General features: G+C 41.2%; 1 protein-coding gene across 2 annotated transcripts in view; it reads right to left on the minus strand.

Moving 5' to 3' along the window:
• Positions 1 to 1,976: 1,976 nt before the first annotated feature.
• TBC1D1 (TBC1 domain family member 1) overlaps positions 1,977 to 18,834 on the minus strand; it is a 194,750-nt gene continuing 177,892 nt past the window's right edge. For both annotated transcript variants that reach the window (XM_069744615.1, XM_069744616.1), the window contains exons 17-19: positions 6,952 to 7,121; positions 5,226 to 5,399; positions 1,977 to 4,408 (exon numbers count right to left, since the gene is read on the minus strand). In XM_069744615.1, coding sequence (XP_069600716.1) covers positions 4,229 to 4,408; positions 5,226 to 5,399; positions 6,952 to 7,121 — 524 coding nt within the window. In that variant the 3' untranslated portion in view covers positions 1,977 to 4,228. The remainder of the gene's footprint in view (positions 4,409 to 5,225; positions 5,400 to 6,951; positions 7,122 to 18,834) is intronic.

Here is an 18,834-nt window from a genome sequence, read left to right on the forward strand (position 1 = left end):
ACAGCTTTCCATTATCGCCATCCCCACGTACATTTATGCACACTAACTATATTATCACAGGTCCCCACCATGTCGTCATTGAGCGCTGGTCTTAACATGGAGCAGGCAAAGCGTTGCAGCAGGGAAAAAGATTCCAGTTCCACAGCAAACAGATTGACCGTATTTCAGCAAATTTTTTCACTTGCTCTCAAACAATTAGAAGAGTTCAACTGACTGTGCATGAGGCAATTCCTTTATACCCAGACATTGTTAGAGATGTTGCCCATGTGGTTACCGCTTTGCCACATACCCAAGTTTTCTAGCCTTAAAATAAATAGTTAGGTCAGTTTGGAGATCATCAATAATGGAGGAGATACTATTTCTCAGAACAAATTCATAAGACTTCACAAATGTTAGTCAGTATGTTTTTGTTGAAAATTGTTATTTTATCCCAACGTACTGCATAGTGTATTGCATATTTACAATTTATTATACTTTGTGTTCTAATATATTATTATGTTCTATCTAAATAGCTTGGTTATTGTATCATAATGGTGATTAAACCTGATGTTACCATTTTACTACAGCAAATGTATCACTTGAACATGAGCCATGTATGAGGGAGCGGATTTGGGAGTCAGAGAAATTGAAGAGTCTGAGCCGAAGGTTTGGCTTACCAACGCCACAGCTCTGCTTTGTACAAAAGCTTTTGTTGGTGATGAAAGCTTTAAGACACCTCCTGTATGGAGAAACCAGTAGACTGCATTGTTCAGGTGTGATTTTGACCCACTCTTCAAATCCATGGGCTACTTCTATAAACTCTGAACTTTAGTGCCTGCCATACATTTTCTATTAAATTCAGGTCCGGTGATTGGCTGGGCCATTCTAGCAGCCTCATTTTTTTCTGAATAATTGAAAGTTTTCCTTGGATCTGTGTTTGTGATCATTATCTTTCTAAATTGTCCAACCTCATTTGATCACCATTCTGGTAGATTGCATATTTTTTTTTTTTATATATATCAAGAATGTCATTCTTCAATTAAATTAAGTTTCCCAGTGCCGCATGCTAAAGAACAGCCACAAACGATGTTGCCACCTCCAAACCTCACTGTGGGTATGCTGTTTTGGGGGTGATATACGGTGCCTTTGGCCTCCAAACATGGTGTGTATTATGGCATCTAAAGAGTTCAATTTTGGCCTCATCTAACCAGACTATATTCTCCCAGTAATTCACAGGCTTGTCTAAATGTTGAACAAATTTTAAAACGCACTTCAACGTGCTTTTTGTTCAGCAATGGAGTTTTGCATGGTGAGCGTGCGTACAGACCATAGAGGCTAATAGTTTTCTTTGAAACAATTGTACCTGATGATCCCATGTCTTTCTGTAGCTTTGAACAGGTGGCCCTTGGTCTTGGACAACTATTCTGATAATTCTTTTCGCACCTCTTCCTCAAATCATGCATGAAGTATCAGGTCCTTGCCAGTTTATGGTGAAATGAACTTTCCACTTCCGGATTATGGCCCAAAAGTGCTAACTGTAGCCTTCAGTACTTTAGAAATTCTTCTGTAACCAATGAGATCAGTTTTGCAACAATAAGGTTGTGAAGGTTTTAAGATATCTCACTAGTGGCTTTTTGAACCTCTCTTCAGGTGTTCAATACTTCTGTATTGTGTTATTTCTCATTATTATACAATTTATGGACATCTGTGTTTTGATTTCTTTGCCTGTGTGGATTGGATGTATTGTTACAGACATCTGGTGAGTATTTCATGTGAATATCATCTTTAGAAAGATATTGGGTGGTGATGTGTACAGTACTTAATTTACATGCTGTAGAGAGCAAGTTAACTCTCAGCTTCTCTCACCACTGTGAATGTAATTTTAGGGAAAGACGGGTGGATAAGGTGGAATTAGATCTTTTCTTCCATGCAAATATTGCACCTTAAATCACATTTAAAATAGTCTATACGTAAAGCTTAAACACAAGATTCTAAAATGTTAGCAACAAAAGAGAAATTTATATAAAACGTAAATAACAGTTAGTTTACAATTTTGTTTTCTTTTAACAAATGTACGTATGCAAGTAGACATAAGAATAATACCTGTTCAGGTGCAAGAACAGTACACATGTATTTTTAATATATATTGCATTGACCATTTTCAAGCCTAGAGCCATTACCCAAGTGAAACTGTTCTACGTATCTTTTCTACAGCAAGAAAATAAAAAGCACAATTAAAATGAACACCAGTGTAAAAATGTAACGGAGAAAAAAAAAAAAACGTAACCGGTAGTAAAATCTGGCATAATATTTGCTTAGTAACAGTTACATCTATGCCAAGTTCAGGAGGCAGAAATTCTTAAGAGTATTCTGCCCCAATCTGTATTCCATATGTGTTGGAATGCCAAACCCGTTCATTGCTCTCTCGACGCAAACGAACAGGCTCATAGATCACAAAACGCTAAAACGTCCGGGTATTTCGGTCCATACTCAGACCGTGGAATACACCTGTTTTGACCCAGCCTTAAAGGCATTAGACACACTGGGAAATGCAGGATGCCGCCATTTTACTTCAGTAGATTGTGGCAAAAAAATAGAAATAAAGAGAATATATATATATATATATTCATTTAAATTTGACATTACTAGAGTGAATGTGAATTATTTACAGCTATTAAAGCATGACCGAAAAATGTACAACTCCTTGGAGACGTTGCTTTGGCCAAAAATTGTTTTGAGCAAAAGCAAATCAACCAATTGAATTGGCAGGTGGGTTAAAAATACAATAGTCCATGAGAAAGCTTTAAAATAAGATGTAAAAAAAAAAAAATATACAGATATAAATATTTAGGTAAATTAAAAAAAAAAATAGCTAAAATGTTAATTTTTGGACTCTGCACTGCCATTTCATACATGCACTTAAATACTGCATATTTAAAGCAGGAAAACCTTTACATAAAATACATGGAAACCAAAACTAATACATTGTATTGCCTATATACTCTAGATCCACCTATCGGTTTTCCTAGGTCTTTAGATTATGCAGTTTGGTGCTCATCCTTTTACAACATGGAAGCAGGTTACCTTCCCATAAAAAAAAAGAAAAATTACATTCAGGGTCTTGCTCTTATTTGGACAGTAGGAAATATGTAGAGGATACCGTAGAAGATGTAATTTTGACCCCCGAAGCAGCATTTTTGTAAGAACTTGACATACATCAGTCCCCAGGCTCATCTGGTTTCAGTTTACCTTTTTGGTCAAGTAGGTGAAGTAGAGTGGGAAAGCATCATCTGCTCGTACACCAGCTTAGCCCACTAAACGTAGCCCCTTGCATTACTTTTACAAACAACTTAAGAAAAAGCAAAATCAGTCTATAAACTTGATATTTGTAGAAAATAAAAAATCCATTGTTAATGGGATCTAGAGATGAGCCATGGACAAAAAAATGAAAAAACTGAAGCATGGCTCTTCTGGGATGCAATATTGACCTACAGTATTGGCTTCTAACCTGTGGCTCTACAGCAGTGGCTCCACCATGGAGTTTCAGGCTTGCAACAACTAGGAAGACCCTAAGGCCGGGATCACACATGCGAGAAACATGTCCATGTCTCGCATGTGAAATCCAAGCTCTGGCGCCGGCACTTGGGAGCGGAGCGTGCAGCTCCATGTGTTCCTATGCGGCCACACGCTCCGCTCCCAAGTGCCGGAGCCAGAGGAGGGATTTCACATGCGAGACACGGACGTGTTTCTCACATGTGTGATCCCAGCCTAATCTAGGGAGTTGTTATTTAGAGAAACTGTAGGCATTTGATCATTATTGGTAATGATTAAGAACATGATGGCTGTAACACCTATGGGTCTTATCCGATGCCCCTCACAGGACTGATCAAGGGATCAGTAGAACTGGAGAAGCAGATTGACTTGCATGTAGAATTCTGGAAAATTTGTAGCAAAAAAAAAAATATCTTTGGAGTTCTGGTAATGATTGTGAGGTCGAAATAAAATAGTCTGGTTTCTCCTCAAGAGAAACCAAGAATGAGCAGGACAATTCTACTAATAAATGAAACCTCAAAATGATAGATAAAAAAAAAATTACGTCAGAAGATTTCTTTTTTCCTGAGACGCGAGATCCCTCTGATCTGGAGATTGTTTCTTTTTTTAACAGCAGACATGAGCAATGGATGAGGAGGAACAAAACCTGGATAGTGAAAATCACAGTTTTATGCGGTTTCTGAAATGTTCTTAAGGATCAGGGTTGATCTGAAGAATATGTTGGAGACTCCTGAATCTGTTTTTTCAGTTCCTCAATTGTGTTTAACAAGGCCGATCGCTCCAGTTCTAAAGTGCGGAGAGATTGCTTTAAGTTTACTTCATTAGTCTGTAAGTTATCAATCGTTGACTCTAGAAATTGGATTCTGCCCTTCGATACCTAAAATGGAAAAAGAATAAAAACATTTTAATTCGTATCTCATAATTCAATAGTATCTGAGAAAATGAAAAAAAAAACAAACAAACAAAAAACCTTTGTTAAGCTCTTCGATAAATCTGCTTCTTTTTCTGCTCTATCAATTTTCAGCATGCTTGAAAAAAGCTAATTATGGTCAAAACGTTGTCTGTTGTGTCTCATTGTGCTGTTTTTTTTTTAATGGACATGGAATAATTATTATTATTATTATTTTAAATTAAGAGCCTGTTATTTTTGGCACATCGGCTTTCCTCAAATTTCCAGGGAACCTAATCACCACAAGCAGAAGAATGCTAGGTGATGGGCAAGTTTAGGTAAGGCAGTACTTTTTAATTTTTAGAAACCGCTAGGTTACTTGGAAACATACAAAGGGATGGACAATTCCATTAAGAAGAAGTCGGTATAGATGGAAGGAAGTTTTATGACTTTAGTGTTTGTCGTCTCAAGACAGTCTACAAGGGAGCTGTTTTAGGTGCAAGGAGAAAAAAAGCTTACAAAATGAATTTTAATGTAGAAATTTGGACTCCCCCGCCTCCGAGCATACATTGGACAAACATGGATTTAGACTCATCAACAAGCCAATATTTTTAGGAATGGTTAGAAATGAGTAGTTGACCATATTTCTTCACATTAACTATATAGACGCCACAACAATAAGATTAGACATAACCAGTTACATGAATACATACGGAAAGGCAAAGAAAGAAGGCAAACACTGATTCAGCAGAAACAGGAGCCTTGTAACAGACTGGGTAACTTGTATCCATTGGAGTGAACATACCTGTAACTCCTCCAACAGGTCAAAGTTCTGTTTGTGTAAGGAATTATTTGTCTTCTCCAACTTATTTATTCTCTGGTTGTCACTGAGAGGAGAAGAATCGATCAGTTCATCCTGCAGTACGCGATATTCCACCTCGTAATCCTGCAATTGCTTCGAAATGTCCATTTCAAAAACCTACAGATAAAAAGGATATATGTTCGACTATCCCAGATATCAGCACACAAGCGACAGAAAACAGAAAATCACGTCCAACAGTTCATAATGTTATTACATAATGTTATTACAGGTAGAGGTCTGTAACAACTACCAGTGAAGGCAGGAAATCTAGAGGCATGGCTCAAGACAACCCCAGTTTTTAGTGTTTTATAATGGTTTTACCACTTTTTTGGGGGGGGAAATGTGCAAGGAGATTGAATTCAACATGGAAAACAAAAGTCTTCCTATAATTGAAGATTTTAGCTCGTAGACAACCTGCTGCATTTCTCAGTGCCTCGTATTTTATAAGACGACTTAACAGATTTTTCTTCTTGATGGACTCTACATGACGCTTATAAAGTTATACTGATTAAGAAGCAATACAGAGAAAATAAATCTCGCCACTATGACTGTCATGCACATGAAGCCAAACAAAAATAATCAGTACTTGAAGGGAACCCGTCAGCTGCCCTAGCTCTTAAACGGTCACCATATCTGTACTGCAGCCCATCTTTACAATCTAAAACTCCTTGTGCCATAGCGATTGCTTTACAATTCTAAACTCAAGTTTTAATCTGTGCTCACACTATGTACATTAGGGAGTCAATTCCCCAGGACCATTCCTCCATCCCATCTTGTAATCATCCCCCCCCCCCCACTCACTAGGGTGTGATTGACATGATTTGCTAGAGTGACATGTGACTTTACGCAAATCCTGCGCATGCGTGAAATGGGTTTTCCTACGATAGGCACGCGCGGCACACGGATATTGCTGGGGAGCATACACCTGGCTTCGGCATATTCCCAGGGGTGGCAAACCATCATGCACATGCGAGAGATTTGCAAAGACCGACGGTAACATCACTCTTGCAAATAATGCTCATGCTTACAAGATGGGATTAGTCTGGGGGAAATCAACAGATTTTCAAAATGCGAGAGCGTATTAAAACCTTTACAATTATTTCACAATTATAGAAAAATCGCTAAGGTATAAAAGGAACTAGTTAGAATGTAAGAATAGGGTGCAGTGGAGACATTGTGGTAGTTTAGGGGAACAAGGGCAGCTGACTGGTTCCCTTTAAAAAGACATTTTCTTCTTGGGATTTCCTATAGGTCACCGGACATATATCGACACACACACACACACACACACACACACACACACACACTAGAAAGAGGATCTGTCAACATAAGCGATCAGTGTTTTTCCTTATTTTATTATTGCTGCTTTATTGGAGTATTTTTTTTTTGCTTTTATTCTCTGCAATGCATAATTATCCAGTGGGTAACGCTCCTTTGGTACAGACCATGAAAAGTACCATATTGTGCGCACTAAATGTAAAGGTCCATATCTCAGCTAAATAACCAATTTTGGGATATCTTTCATTAGTTTTATATTTGGGTACATGGTGGCAAAACTGGGGTGAGCAGCAGCAATTCAGATTTTGGAGTTCCATTAGGCTTCAAATGATGGCATACATCGGGGACAAATCTGGAATCCTGTAATAAAAGCACAGATCTCCTGCATTACCTGGTTTATAGTCTTCTCCATTTGCACCAAACCCAGATTTGGCAGTGTGTTCTTTATAAAGTCCACAATAGACTCAAGATTTTCTTGTTGCAAAATTAAGGGCTTGTGACTGCCCAACAAACTCAACGCCACTTTAAAGATAACTTCTGATCCCTGAAGATAAATCATATCTAAAAAGGAAAGTCAAACATAATTCTCATAAAACTGATGATACAGTAAGTCATAACAGCCAAGACAAACACAGAACAAGAAGTATTCACAATCCAGCATGGTTATTAGATTGAAGAACAATCACTCACCCCAGTTATTCTAAACTTCACGGAACGTCAGCCATTGGCCGACTAGCACGAGCCTCATCTCTCCACGTATTAACCCCTTTCTGACCTCAGATGGGATAGTACGTCCGAGGTCAGAAGCCCCGCTTTGATGCGGGCTCCGGCGGTGAGCCCGCATCAAAGCCGGGACATGTCAGCTGTTTTGGACAGCTGACATGTGCCCGTAATAGGCGCGGGCAGAAACGCCCGATCAATTAAAAAAAAGCATTAACCTGATCGCTAAACGGCGTAGCGAGAAAAAAAAAAAAGCGAAACGCCAGAATTACGTTTTTGGTCGCCGCGACATTGCATTAAAATGCAATAACGGGCGATCAAAAGACCGTATCTGCACCAAAATGCTATCATTAAAAACGTCATCTTGGCATGCAAAAAATAAGACCTCAACCGACCCCAGATCATGAAAAATGGAGACGCTACGAGTATCGGAAAATGGCGCAATTTTTTGGGGGGGAATTTTTTTTCACCACTTAGGTAAAAAATAACCTAGTCATGTTAGGCGTCTATGAACTCGTACTGACCTGGAGAATCATAATGTCAGGTCAGTTTTAGCATTCAGTGAACCTAGCAAAAAAGCCAAACAAAAAACAAGTGTGGGATTGCACTTTTTTTGCAATTTCACCTCACTTGGAATTTTTTTCCCTGTTTTCTAGTACACGACATGCTAAAACCAATGATGTCGTTCAAAAGTACAACTCGTCCCGCAAAAAATAAGCCCTCACATGGCCAAATTGACGGAAAAATAAAAAAGTTATGGCTCTGGGAAGGAGGGGAGTGAAAAACGAACACGGAAAAACGAAAAATCCCAAGGTCATGAAGGGGTTAAAACAGCGAAGCTCCATGAACAACAAAACTGTTTTCCTGCATTCAATTACTGTACGGTGCCTGATGTACAGGACAATACCATTCAAAAATCAAATTACAGAATAAGCACTTATTTCGGAATCCATAAAGTTTTCCGCCATGGAATACTCATTTTAGCTCAGGATGACAATTACAAAAGGAACTAACCAGTCTATTTCTTGATTACAACATATTAAGTTCTCCACATCTTTGACTATTAATGCTAAACGTTATGTAATAAAATCTCTATAGAACTTATATGGTATATTTAATATTTCAGTTATGATCAAAGATTACCATCAATACCAATAACCTACAACTCTTAAAAATGCACATGACAATAGCAAAATCAAATAAATCTAATGGCCTTTATACAAAAAAAAAAAAAAAATTATATGTGTGTGTGTGTGTGTGTGTGTGTGTGTGTGTGTGTGTGTGTGTGTGTGTGTGTGTGTATATATATATATATATATATATATACATACATACATAACATAACATAACATACACACATACATATTCTAGTATACCCGATGCGTTCCAATCGGGCCACCATCTAGTAATAAACATAAGTGGAGAACCCAACAGAGGATGAACACTCAGAAGGACCCCCACACCATTCAGAACCAATACAAAGAGTATTGGGGCGCGTTCAAACAACCGTATTTTCGGTGCGAGCGCTGTCCTTTTTGTTATGGATGGCACTCTGACCAATGTTATTCAATGTGGCAGTGCAGATGAGCGTTGTTTTACACCGACTGAATGTAGCCACAGTGCAGCATTCAATTTTTAAAGGATACATTGCAATTCTGTAACATAGGAAACAAATTATTAATTACTATTGTAAAAGACAGATTGCATATGGACTGCACACTGGTGACAAGTTAGAAAAAGAATAATCTGAACGATTTTTTATAAGCACATGTGAACCTATCTTACGTGTGCTTATCAGCTTCTGGGTTATGGTTGTGGGCATCAACCCTTTGAGGCTTTTATCAGTGTGTTCATTATACCTTGTGTTATAAAGGGCTGGATATCGATTTTGGTCCTGTAATATACTATACATTTGAGTGCCTTGATTGCTTTAGGCTTTACACATTTTATGTATACATTGTTTTGTAGTGTTCAGATATCGGACAGCGGAGACTCCCACTGATAGCACAAATGAGTGACCTGTGAGAAAAGGATTTATATCCATCTACCCTGCTTTCCAAAATGATGTTGGAGCCCATATGTGTGTTTTGACACAAGGGGCCCCTTAGGAATTTCTTTGTCTAACGGGGCGTAGAGAAAACATAGGAAAGAAACAAAACTAAGAGTAGAGCGACACCTAGACCAAAAGCTGGGCGTCAGTGTTACCTTTAGACAATGACAGGTATGTATGCTAATGCCAGCACATATTTAGAGATGAGCGGAGCTATTTATATTGCTACAATGAATGTTCAAGAAATGTCAATATAATATATACACTGATGATATAATAAAGAGATCTGCCTTGATGCTCAATGTATCAGCGTGGCTTTCGCGCACAAGTATTTAAATTTACAATTTAATTCGGAACAGACGCAACGTCTTTGAACGTCGCACATTATGTAGCAACGACCAAACCTGGCGCAACGAATAGGGACCCGCTAGTTCAAAGGACTGCTTGATCCAAACTTTTCGCTGGCCTTCAGACAGACAACTCAGGAAAGCCACAGCACAAGGTAAGAAGCTTTACTCTTACACTACTTGAACTTGTCTCTCTGTCTTGGTGGTTCTGGGTAAGTATGTGAGCAGGTACCTCAATCTGTCTAACAATAATGGATCTACTTACTATGAACAAAGAACCCTGAGGAGATCTTGTGAACTGCGTGTACATGTCTGATATATCTATTAGGCATGGACTGACAGAGTAGGAGACCAGAGACAAAAGGTGAGAGTCCCTCCCCACTGGTTTGCCTCTCGTCAAGTATTCCTGTTCAAAAACAGAAGATGGGTAATCTGTTCAATTAAGGGACAGTGAGCATGGTAGAACTGCTGCAGAAAGGAAAGAAATTTGTGCAGAAAATGCCTAGGTTTTGTTCAGCGTCTGGTTGCCCACTGGGTGGCAGACTTAGGCTACGTTCAGACAAGCGTTGTGCTAGTGTGCGTCGGGTTAGCGTCGGGCGACGCAGCGGCGACGCACGCGTCATGCGCCCCTATGTTTAACATGGGGGACGCATGCATTTTTGTTTGTTGCGTTTTGCGACAAATGCGTCTTTTTTGCCGCAAGCGTCGGACCAAGAAAACGCAACAAGTTGCATTTTTCTTGCATCCGATTTTCGGCAAAAAACGACGCACGCGTCGCAAAACGCAGCGTTTTTGCGTGCGTTTTGCCGCGTTTTTGCGTGCGTTGTGTCGCCGACGCAGCGGCGCACAATGCTAGTCTGAACGTAGCCTTAATGAGGGTTTCTGGAAGTGTATTTAAGGAACAGAGGATGTTTAAATTATGCCGACATGTTAGATCAGGCTGAGATATGGTGGAAAACCTAAATGTGTAACTAGAGGTGAAGGAAGAAAAACATGGTGATACGTTTTTTGTATGTTAGAATATGCAACAAAGATGGCGTTTATCACATCTTTGGGATAATATTGATACTTTTTTGCTAACTGGATCTAGCAAGCAAAAAACAGATCATTACAAATGAAAGAAAATCGGATGACTAATTAAGAGATCAGATTTCCATAGACTTCAATGTTAAAAAAACTGATCCAGCACAGATCAGTTATTAAAAACGGGACTAAAAAGTTATGACTGAACAACTTTTTTGCCAATGGATTGCTGCTGGATCTGTTCTAAGTGATCACGACTGGACATGTGAACATACACGGATTAGGCTAACCTCAGTTCCCGCCACTGATCGGCAGCTTCCTGTGTGCATTATTAGCAAGCTGCCCATCAGGGGTGTGGGTGGGTTATATACAACTCCGTATTCATAGCACTGCTACCTCTACACCAGAGAAAACAGTGATTCCACAAAAACTGCACTAAGTGATACATCGCTGGAATCAGGATCTCAGATTCAATAGCAAAAAACCTGCTGACAGATTCACCTTAATTTACCTTGTGGTTTTCTTGCCAAGGCCTGTGTTTTTTCATGAAGAAAAAAACAAAACAAAAACTACCAGTGAACGTAAACTAAATAAGCAGCATAGAAAACTGCACAGTGACATGACAACATTCGACCCCTCTGCATCTACTAATCCACTTTTCAAACAATTGGTTAGTGAAACCATCCACACACACATCCCGTTAAATCCATATTAATTGCTTTAAGTATCTCAAAAGAAATAATTACGGTACTAGAAAAGAGCAAATCTTTTACAATTCAAACTTGAAAGCATCAAATATTTAAAAATAATTTTATTCTCCGCAAATCTCAACTTCTACAAAGGCTCCAATTGCCCTGAAAAAGATGCGTGAAACACTCTGGAGGTCTCCTATGGCTGCATCCAACCTGTAAACACAGCCTTCATAAAGGTCAAAGTGACCTTCACATACTGGACTTGGTTACCATCTGATTACCAAACAGCCTTATCATTATGCAAGAATCTTGACAGTTGTGCAGTCACACACTATCTGTACAGTTTCTTCAGTGCTTTCTCTCCCCATCTCTGTGCTAAGTTGTGAACAGTGCCATCCTCTCACTATCAAGATTCAAAAATGGCTGATGGGCTGCACTATACAGTGTGATGCCATAGATGCAAAGCATTATGGGAACGCACAGCCGCACCCGAGATCATGTGATCTTTCTTTGACCGATATAAAGGTCCTGCACGGTGTGTAAAGGTGGTGGCCATTTTATGCAAGTTGTTCAAAATTCACCAGGTTCAGTAAATTCCTAAAATTCACCATGAATTTGATCCACATTGAATCTATTCATTTATCTCCTATGTTAGAAAGTCTAAGGGAACCAGTCGCATTGTAAAACACCATTTACCTGCACATATAGGGTTAAGCTGCAGGTAAATCGTGTAACAACCCCCCCCACCCCCCGGGCTCCTTCCTGAAAGTTTGGCTATTGTGATTGTTTTCTCCTGGGAGCTGCAGACGTTCAGCCATGGCGGTGGTGCAGGGAGCGGCTACAGTCGGCGCTCACTACACTGTGACTGTAAGCACATCCGGCATTTAGACTGACAGCCAGGTCTCCAGCGCAACTGGGCAAAGTCGGCTGTCAATCCAAATGTCCAGGCGTAATTCCAGCCACTGCTCCCAGTATAGTGAGTGGAACGGAGAACATTGACTATAATCACTACCTACACCGCCCCTGTGACCAAAAGCCAGTGGATCCAGGGAAGAAATGAGTTCACTTTCTCCCGGTAACTGCAACTCCAGTACATCAGCCAGGCATTATTACAATGTGGTTTACCTGCATATTAACCCTATATAAGCAGATAAGTAGCCTTTTTCAAGAAAAAAAAAAAGAAGACAAATGGATGTTACAATTTTACTTGTCAAAAAAGGACTGTGTGCACATGGTACGACATTACAAACCAGTGCTGGCCGTGTCATAGTATAGGGACCCACCCCATACTAATAACACTGTTCTCAATTTGTATGTTTCTAGGAGGAGTATCAGAGGGACGCTGCAACAGAGTCGTAAGAAAAATTATACCAGAATTGTTACTTTATAAAGAATGCAAGCTTATATTATATGATATAGATCTGACTAAGTGCTGCCCCTTCCTCACATTTGTGAAGAGCAGAACAAAAATGATTACCTCAATGAACAAAAATAAAAAAAAAGAATTTGTGATAAATATTGACCTGTCCATTCAAGGACATTTTAGCTATAGTATGAAATCCTGTTTTTCTTGTCTGTGGAATTGCCTTTGTACTGTTTGTTGTGAAACTACCGCCCACGAAACTGTTTTCTTTTCTTTTCTTTCTTTCCTGTTTTGTCTCTGTTTAAACATGCAAAACTTGTATAACCACTAAACCTACTGAAACAACTATATAAAGAAGGGATAGCACTTTGAAGGCAGGCGTGCTTCAGAGACTTCCCAGTGATACATTATACAAGACGTGTCTTGTGTATTATTTCTGGTGATTCCCCACTTCCAAAGGCTGCTCCGACTGAGTGTGATCCCGACATTTCCTGGCGCCTGAACAGGGACCCGAGGTCTGTGTATTCCTTCAAGAACACCGGCAGAATACGAACGAAAAGAGAATCTGGGATAATGGACGGCAGATGAACAAAAACCTGGCCAGGTAAGAGACACTGTTAGATCTCTGCCCTGCACTGTCCGTAAGATTTTCTGTGTCGTGTTCTTTAGCGGGTAGTTCTAGTAGAGGAGGATACCTATAGCTCGGGTTCTTGAACTATTTAGGAATTGATCACCTCACGGAGTACGGCATTGAATGAGAGTGAATGTGAATAGAAGGTGTGTGGAAGTTGGGAATAGCCCGATAAGCCGCCCAGGGGGTTGAAACAGAAGAAGTGACTGTCCCACTGGGCAACGTGGTTGCGTCCTTTCGGGGAGACCTCCGCGCCTATGTTCAATCTCTGATCCTGTCTTTGACAAAAACCTGGTGACGGATAAGTGTATGATAGTATGAGCCCAGGACAGATAAATTAGCCTGGGACAAGATACGTTGTATGTTCTTTTTCTTTTTCTGTCTGGTTGCATTTGTGTTGTTTGCTATAGGTGTAGGAATCAGGATTTTCTTAACATCAACACAGTTTAAACATCCTAGCTCCTTAGGAAGAAGGTAACGAGGTATTCTCATACCCAAACGCCACCTAGGGCAAAAAAGCTCAGGATAAGAAAATGGGGAATAAGCAAACAAAGTCGGAACCAGAAGAATTAGATATCTATACTATCATAAAGGAGAGAAGTGGTGAAGATGCCACTAAGGGGCTGAAAAAGATTTTTAGTAAGTTTGGAGTTACTAGGGCAGAAGCTTTTAGTAGAAAACTATGGGAAGGAATTCAGGAAAGGAAAAAAGGCATAATCAGAGACAAGAAATGGATAGATCAGATCCAAGCATTGATTGATGTCTCTAGGGTAGCCGAAAATGAGGGATGGACATATAATCAACAGAGTAAAAAGTGGTGTATTAGACCCACAGGCTGTGGAGAAAAACAAAATGTGGAATCTAAAAATACCCCACCCCCATACCTTAACCCACATGCCCCATCTTTTCTCCAAACACCACCTCAAAGTTTAGCCGGACCAGGAGGATGGGTATGTCCGCACTGTGGACAACAAAATCCAGACTGGAGAAATGATTGCCTAGCCTGTGGTACACCTAGACATGGCGCTGTACTTGCCCCTGTTAGGGTAGTACCAAGACCCTTTAGGGAACCTGGTGCTGACGGAGTAATGGGAACTAGATATCACCAAACTCGACAATATTTCCCTTGGTCCCCCGCTGAAGGCATGTCTCTCTTGCATAACGCACCAGATCCCACCCAGTGTCCAGTTAGATTTGCACAATATATACAGCAAATTATGCAGACTCACGCTGGAGTTTGGGCAGATGGAGAAGAATTATGTAGAATGAAAATGACTCCTGGACTCTTCCAGGAGCTATTAGCAAATCTACAGGTACATAGGCCCCAAGCAGGAGATGGTGCCTTACAAACGATAGAATCAGGTACACAATTTGTAGATCACTTAATGGTTTTCATGAGGGAGAGACAGAGGCAGAGAGGAACAACGGGAGTGGTGGCTCAGAAATCTGGACAATCAGTAGACGAATATTATCTAAGTGTAGAAAATAATTTCAGAGATGAAGGCATGGATCTAACCGCTCCAGGAATGATGAGGTTAGTTACAAAAACCTTTATAGATGGATTGTCTCCAAAAGTGAAGGAAAAGTTTAAGGCCGCAACCCCTGATTGGAGAACCTTGGAAGACCCACACCTGGCTAGACAGAAAGCTGTAGGGATAGAAATGGACTTGAGAAAATTCTAAGCCAGTAAGAATTGCACAGGCTAATACTGGCTCTGCTAATCAAAAGTTTACTTGTCATTACTGTAAGAAGCCAGGACATTTCCAAAGGGAATGTAGGAAGAGAAAAGCAGATATAGATTCAGGAACCTTTGTACCCAAAAATAGGATAAATAACCCAGTGCCTGATCAAACAGACAGCTCAGAATGACTGAAAGTTATGCAGGTCTCTCTTCCTTCTAGAAGACCAATAATACAAGTTGAAGTTGAGGGTAAAAATGTACCTTTTCTGATAGATACGGGAGCAACATCCTCCATTTTAAATCAGGACTTTTTACCATATCCTGACAATATATCCTCAAAGGTTACATATGCAGAAGGGTATGATGGTAAAATTCAGGCGTTGCCCTTTACAAAACCTTTAAATGTGAGCTTTGGCCCTAAAACTTTTGTATCCAAATTTTTATTTGCTAAAGGTGCACCTACCTGCTTGTTGGGTACTGATGTCTTAAGTAAAATGCATGCAAACATCCATTTTAGAGAAGATGGCACAGTTATGCTGACCATCCCTGAAGATGCAGAAACTCTGGAACCATATGTTAGAATACAGGCAATGGAGGATTTTCCCGAAATTTACACTCAACAAGCAAAAATTGACTTGTCTCGGGTTCCTGACAGCCTATGGGCAAAAAGAGACACTGATGTAGGATTTTTATCAGTAGCTCCTATACTGTTAGAAACTGCCCCGGGAACCATATTACCTCAGCTTAGGCAATACCCCATCAGCGCCCAGCAAGAACAGGCGATTTCTCAACAAATTCAGGATTATGTGTTACAAGGTGTTTTGGTAGAAATCAGGTCACCCGCCAATACACCCTTATATCCTGTTAAAAAGAAAGTGTCCTCCAAAGAAACTATGGTGAAATATCGCATGGTGCACGACTTAGGGAAATCAATAAGGTTTTGGCACCGGTCACCCCTGTGGTACCGAATCCTCATACCTTACTGTCTCAAATTCCCAGCACTGCTGCATATTTTACGGTAATTGACTTATCAAACGCATTTTTTTCTGTGCCACTACATAAGAACTGTTGGCATTTGTTTGCCTTTACATTCAAGGGTAAACAATTAGCATGGACAAGATTGCCACAAGGTATGGTACACTCACCAACTTTGTACTCTGAAGCAATGCAGACCGTGCTAAAAAATTTCATCCCAGAACCAGGAGTAGTCATTCTACAGTATGTAGATGACTTACTTATTTGTTGCCCTGATGAACAGACGGCAGTTACCTCAACTGTTAATTTCTTAATTTTCCTAGCGCAAGAAGGCTGTAAAGTAAATAGACAGAAACTCCAGGCTTGTCAACAAACAGTCGTGTTTTTAGGTCACTGCATATCACAGGGCATCAGACACCTCACACCTCAACGTACGGAAGCCATACGTAACATGCTTGAACCCAGGAATCACAAACAGCTGCGTGCTTTCCTAGGTATTGTTTCACACTGTAGACAGTGGATCATACATGCAAGTCAACTCATGCAGCCTTTATATGACTGTATTGCCAACACACCATATTCACTCAGTGAAGAGGCTAAACAGTCATTTTCCTCTTTGAAAACAGCACTGGTATCAGCTCCGGCTTTGGGACTCCCAGACTACACTAAACCTTTTCAATTGATGGCAGCTGAGATATCCTCACATGCTACAGGGGTGCTCACACAAAAACATGGAAACAAACAGAGACCTGTGGCATACATATCAGCTCATCTGGACCCTGTAGCTAGAGCCGCACCTTCTTGTGTAAGAGTAGTAGCCGCAATTTCACTGTTATTAGATAAAGCTTCTGAGATTGTTCTTGATCACCCACTTCTAGTTCAGACCACTCATGATGTACATGGCATTCTTAACCAGGTCCAACCTAAACATATTTCAATGGCCAGACACCTCCGTCTCCGATGTTCCCTACTACTGCCGCCCAACATTTCCTTTGCCAGGATTCAGACTCTTAATCTCGCGTCTTTGCTCCCTTTAGAGTCTGAGGGGGGTACCATACCTGAGGAAACTGCACTCTCCAACTCCTTTGACCCATCAAAGTCAATGCATGATTGTGTACAATTAATGGAACAAGAGACTCAGGGCTTATGTAATGTACGTGACAAGCCACTCTGTAATGCTACATTTGAACTTTTCATAGATGGCAGTAGATATGCAGATATGAATGGACAATTTCATACAGGTTATGCGGTAGTAACTCAGCATGAAGTGCTGAAAGCAGAACCTCTCCCTGCTAATCAGTCTGCACAAGAAGCAGAACTTACGGCATTAGTTGAAGCTCTAAAAATAGCCAAAGATCAGACAGCAAACATATACACTGATTCTAGATATGCACATGGCATTATTTTCGATTTTGGCGTAATATGGAGAGCCAGAGGTTATATGACTGCTTCAGGCCAACCTGTTAAACATGCCTCCCTCATTAGACAGATTCTGGAGGCAGCACAAGAAACTAAAGAAATAGCGGTGAAAAAGGTAGCTGCACATGTGAGACTCGACACCGAGGAAGCCAGGGGTAACGATAAAGCCGATAAGCAGGGCCGGCGTCAGCACCCGGCACAGCGGGCAAATGCCGGGGCCCTGAGGAGAGGGGGGGGCCCACTCATGCTGTCATAGATACAGCTGGGAGAGCAGAGCAGGAGATAACATGCTCTCTCCACCCACAAAGTCACTGCTGGCTGCGTTCTCTTAACCCCTATGTGCCAGCTCTGACACAAGCATCTTCTCACTCAGTCAGTGCAGCCAGGCAGGCACACATAGGGGTTAACAGAAGGCAGCCAGTGTGACATTGTGGGCGGAGAGAGCACTTCTCTGCTCTCCCCCCTGGGTGGCTGCAGACAGTGCTGAAGTTTATCAGGCAGATTCTGAGGAGCTCCATCCTACTAGTGCAAAGGTATCCAGCAGTGGTTGCAGTTGTGGCTCAGTCTGCTGCTGTCTTTCTCCACTGCCTAAAAATGTGGGTGATGTCTGGAGGAGCAGCTGGTGGGGTGCAGCCTGAACCTGCAGCCACCCAGCTCACCCAGAATACATGCATGCTGCACCAAACCTGCACCAGTGGGGTAGGAAGAAGCTTAACCCCTTCCCATCTGTATGGTTATTGCTGAACCTTAAAGATAACCATCCGACCCGCATAAATGGGGTTAACCAGATGCCAGGAGGAAGGGGAGCTGCTGCCATGGATAAATCTGAGCTGTGGGCTGTACGTTGGGGCCCCGTGGCCCCAGGCTGGTGACTGGAGGGACTCTGCCCAGTGCTGACATGTGGGTGATTTCTGCTCCGGAGTCTCAGCTTCTCTCCTCCACATCACACTGTGCAGTCACAGCAACATTGGTTGTCTCTGTCCAGGTCCCAGCAGCTGCCACTGCTTCCACCAAGGACATGGCATCACTTAACCCTTCCCCTGCAGCCACCGGCAACAAATCCACATTATTCCTTGATTAAATCAGGTTCCAACCCAATAGAGGAGCAGACATTTCCTGCTGCCATTAGGGTCCGGGAGGGGGTGACATTGGCTGCCCTGCTACTCTGTAGTGGGGGGTGACAAGTGTAACATGGGGTAACGATGACAGAGAAATGCACAGGATAATAGTGAGCGCGACAGAGGGCAGTGTATGGTATGGAGCAGTCAGGGGGTGGGCTGCAGGATCCCCCCATACTGTACATGACTGCTCGGGACAGGGAGGCGTTTAATGAGCTTCTAATGACAAGGCACTAATTGGGTCATTAGGGTTTG

The sequence above is a fragment of the Ranitomeya imitator genome, chromosome 1 (genome assembly GCF_032444005.1).
Source record: "Ranitomeya imitator isolate aRanImi1 chromosome 1, aRanImi1.pri, whole genome shotgun sequence".
NCBI classification, from domain to species: domain Eukaryota; kingdom Metazoa; phylum Chordata; class Amphibia; order Anura; family Dendrobatidae; genus Ranitomeya; species Ranitomeya imitator.